At 46.4% G+C, this 4311-nt stretch overlaps 1 protein-coding gene across 2 annotated transcripts in view; it reads right to left on the bottom strand.

The window, feature by feature from the left end:
• The window catches only part of POLA1 (DNA polymerase alpha 1, catalytic subunit), a 353788-nt gene extending 350376 nt beyond the window's left edge, over positions 1-3412 (bottom strand). For both annotated transcript variants that reach the window (XM_027775720.1, XM_027775721.1), the window contains exon 1: positions 3335-3412. In XM_027775720.1, coding sequence (XP_027631521.1) covers positions 3335-3377 — 43 coding nt within the window. In that variant the 5' untranslated portion in view covers positions 3378-3412. The remainder of the gene's footprint in view (positions 1-3334) is intronic.
• Between the last annotated feature and the right edge of the window lie 899 nt (positions 3413-4311).

Here is a 4311-nt window from a genome sequence, read left to right as displayed (position 1 = left end):
AACCGGAGATTAGGGAGAAGCAGCACAGGGCACCTCTGCCTTTCCTGGGTGCCACTTGTTACAGTGGGACAGCTGCCTGGTTGTTTTAAGCTCCCAGATCCTGAGACTGTTTAAGAAGTGTCTTCTTGGGAACCAGCAGTTAGCATAATGGCTATGTCGTTGGACTCCCACGTAGTCGACCGCGGTTCACAACCCGGACCCGACAACCCGGACCCGGTGGCTTAAAACTCATGCCGGGCGCGTGTGGCGTGCACATGCATCCTATAGCAAAAACATCTCCAAAAAAAAGTTTCTTCTTCACAAGTCGTATTTTTTTGTTTGTTTGTTTTTGAGAGGTTTTTTTTTTTCTTTTTTGCTATAGGGCTCATGAGCTCGCCAGACAGACAGAAAGAGACAGAGAGATAGAAAGTGAGAAATCACCCCCCACAGGGGATGGCCACGCTGCAATCCCTTCTCCTCCATTCTCCTCTCGGGATCTTGGGCATGCACACACACGCGCCTGGCGTGAGTTTTAAGCCACCGGGTCCGGGACGCAAACCGTGGTCAACTACATGGGAGTCCAGCGACATAGCCATTATGCTAACTGCTGATCCCTCCACAAGTCTTGATGAGAAGCAGAGCTTATGTCCCATCAGAGAAACTGAACAGGCAGAAAGTCTTTCCCAGAAACCCTTGTAGCTAGGGCTTGGGCACATAAAATAGGTTCTTCTGGTTAGGAGCACCCAGTCAGAACTTAAATCAGAAGTTAGTGTCACAAGGAAGGGGGGAGCGGGCCTAAGAAAGATTCTAAAAGTAGTAACAAGAGGATTGAGAGTTTGAGAGGACAGTGCCAGCAATGTCCTAAAGTGAACACTACAGCATCAAGTATTTGGTCATGATTGGCAATGCTCACTGGCCCAGTTTTGTGGCACAATGTTAATCATTTTTCCTGGATAAACTGCCCCAAGACCAGCGTCCCAACCCTCCTAGAGTTTCTGTGAACAACACAATATTCTTTTCTTTGTTTTTTTAAGAGGTTTTTGCTATAGGGCACATGCGCTTGGCCAGAAAGACAGAGAGACAGAAAGCGAGAACCCCCCCCACTCCGGGGTGGGAGGGATGACCACACCTCAATCCCTTCTCCTCCTGGGATCTTGGGTAGGCATGCACACATGTCCAGTGTGAGTATTAGCCACCCAGGTCCAGGACTCAAACCCCAATCGACTACATGGGAGTCCAGCAACATAGCTAGCCATTACACTAACCGCTGGTCCCTCCACAACACAATAATCTAATAAATTCCTTTTCTGTTTAAATCAGCTAGAGTTGGTTCTGGTAGCTTACAACTAAGGACTGTAATGCAGTGCCTCAGGGTCCTCACCTGTGAAGTGCTGATGATCATGGCAGCTTTAAAAAGCTGTTAAGGAGCAAATGAAAACACCTATCTTAACTTTCGACCTAGCAATGTAGGAAAGGCTAGAGTGTTTGTGTTTGTGTATGTGTTTGTCTAGTGCAAGGTAGTCAAACGAACATACACAGAAACACACTCCACACCTGCCACACCTAGTAGTATCCTGTCTGGCTTCAGAAAGCAAAAATAAGCAAAGCCGTTTTCTCAAGGAAGCCTCAATATAGCACTGCACATAATTAGATGTTTACAATCTCAACTCCATGAAGATGGAAAGAAAACATGTCCAGCCTACCCACCATTGGAATGCCAGAGTCCGGCAGAATGTCTACACCTAGTAGGTACATAATAAATATTTGCTGAATGAACCATCTACCTACTTTTTTGATCACCAAATTCTCCCTAATCTCTTTTCATATGTCATAGCTAGTTATAGACTTTTAACTTTTCACTGCCAATGTCAAGATCCCCCCTCCTCCTAATACTTGGGAGGGAAAAAGCCTAGGTTCTCTCTTTTGGTATATGAGTGTAATGTTTTGCATAGGTTAAGTTAGATAAATAAATAAATAAATAAATAAATAAATAAAGAGCACCAAAAAAATCCATTTACAAAGGTTTAAATATTTGGTTCAAATTTATCATCTCAAGTCCCTCCAGTCTCCCCCAAAGCGGAGAGCCTAGCCTTCAGCAGTCTTTCAGGTAACAATTTTGCAATCTGCTCTAAGGGAAAAATTCTAGTCACAAATCCCTATCAACTACTTAATCAACACCGTAACTTCAGAAGGGGTCTCAAGATTGCACAGTATCCTCCAGAGAGTGATTTCTTGATGTTCACAGATGACATACAGTTTTTAGGGTGAAGAAAGAGCTTAGTAGCAAATCACTGATAGGGCTGCAAAGACCGTTCATGTACTCACATCCTATGCCCCATTTGTAATCCAGGCTAGTAGACTCTCCAAAATAAATTGTCTCAAGAAACAAGGCTGGAAGAACAAACTGAAATCTGTGATTCACAACCAGGTGAATGCAAAGCAGGCTGATTAGGAAGCAAGTTCTCATTATTTGTGATGTTTCTGAGTGACAGGAGGTCTGAGCTTGAGTTAAGGAAGTAAAGCATCTGATTTTAAGTTAGAAGTTCACTGAAGTTAAGTTACACTTTAGTGGAACACTGTTAAAAAAAAATCAGAAATCAGACAAAGCCAATTGGAAATAAATTCTTGGAAATAAAAGATTACCGCTGACTGAGTGATGTTCAGGGCATCTGAAATACTGAACTGATGCATTTTCTTTTTTAAGAAACTTCAGAAATGACTAGATTGTGAGAACTATTTCTATGCAGCACTTGAAGAACTTTCCATAGAATTTGAAAGAAAACTGTTAACATATAAAGCAGAAATCCACTACCTAAAACGATAAAACGCATCTGTATCTGGTGACAGCACTTCGAGCTTTATTTCCCGCTTAGTTACAATGTATAACGATTTTCCTCGAAGTGCCTAGAGACGTGGGCGCACATCTGGTCTGTCCCAGCCCTTGATTGGATTCTTAGACTAGAAACAGTGAAATAATTTTGGCCACGACAGTTCCCAACAGGGTCAGTCTCAATGAAGTAGTGCCCCGCACGTGGGTTCCACTCACTAAAAGAAATAAAAAGTGTGGAGACCCTCAGTGTCAGAAGAGAGGCTTGTCTCAAAAAAAAAAATCCCTTGCAGGAGTTGTTCCCGTTTGCCAAGAGCAAACTGCCCTACGAGGAAGCTCCGTCCGACGCCAGAAGAGCCCCCTCCTAGGACGACCATGGTCTGAACCTAAATAGACAAGCGGGGCGACCCCAGCACGCGCGCCTCCTTGCTAAAAATAGAAGAGGCTCCCAGAATCCCCACCACCTGTGATCACGCCGCGGTCCCCGCACTCCCAACCAGACACCCCGCGCGCACACGCATCCCTCACCGCTGCCCTGCAGCTCGCAGTCATCGCCGTGCACAGGCGCCATGGTCCCAAAGTCTCCCGATTCCGCGCCAACCAGCCCGAAAGTGGGGCGGGGGCCGATACAGGCGCCAGCCCGAAAGCCAATCAGCGACTTCGGAGACTGCGGACTTCCGCCCGGAAGGCCACTGACGTGCTGTGCCGCGCGGCGCTCCGCCCCGGCCTTCTCGCGGGCTCGTGTTTGGCGCCCTGTAATGACCCCTTAGGGAAAAACTAGAGCTGATGGGAGGCTGGAGGAAAACCGACAAAGAAGCGGTCGGGCGCTGGAAAGGAGCTTCCTAGACACTCTGCGCAGGCGCAGACTTGCTGATGGGAAAAGATCTGGGCGCGTGGGAGTAGAGGCTCTCTGGGTCTGAGAGTTGATTGTCCGGGAAAAGAGGTGCGGACGGGCAGAAGGAGGGGAAGTTGTTGGACTGTTTTCCCCAGAGCCTGGGAAAGCTACTGCCTCCTGCTGAGCACTCTTAAGTTTTGCCTAATACTCTGTTTTTCAGTGTGTGATGTGCTTGAAAAAAGGAACATCGCCTGTGGTCTTGCCTGTGCCTGTGTCCTTCTTGCTTCTCAGAGTGTGCACACAGTAGGAATGTGGTGTTTTTTCTTTATAGTCGTCTGTAAAACACCACTTAAAAAAGTAAATGCACCACCTTAACCAACTGACCAAAAGCAGAATCACTAATAAGTCGCAGTCAGACCTCTCGAGCTTCCTGGTGTGATACATTTGAAAAAACGAACAATGTCGCCTGTGTTCTATGGTCTTCTCACTTGTGCCTGTGGACATCTTGCCAAAAAAAAAAAAAAGTCTAGCAAGAGCTAGCCCCTAGTCTAGTGGCTAAAGGGAAGGGAATCCCACATGGCTGATGGTGCTTTGAATCCCAGTCTTGGCAGCTTGAAAAACACACACGAGATGTGGGTGCTTGCCCCAAATCCCAACAGAATGAGAAATG

Source organism: Tupaia chinensis, unplaced genomic scaffold (assembly GCF_000334495.1).
Source record: "Tupaia chinensis unplaced genomic scaffold, TupChi_1.0 Scaffold000600_1, whole genome shotgun sequence".
In the NCBI taxonomy this organism is placed as follows: domain Eukaryota; kingdom Metazoa; phylum Chordata; class Mammalia; order Scandentia; family Tupaiidae; genus Tupaia; species Tupaia belangeri.
The sequence above is the reverse complement of the archived record's forward strand: the minus strand, read 5'-3'. Positions and strand labels throughout refer to the sequence as shown.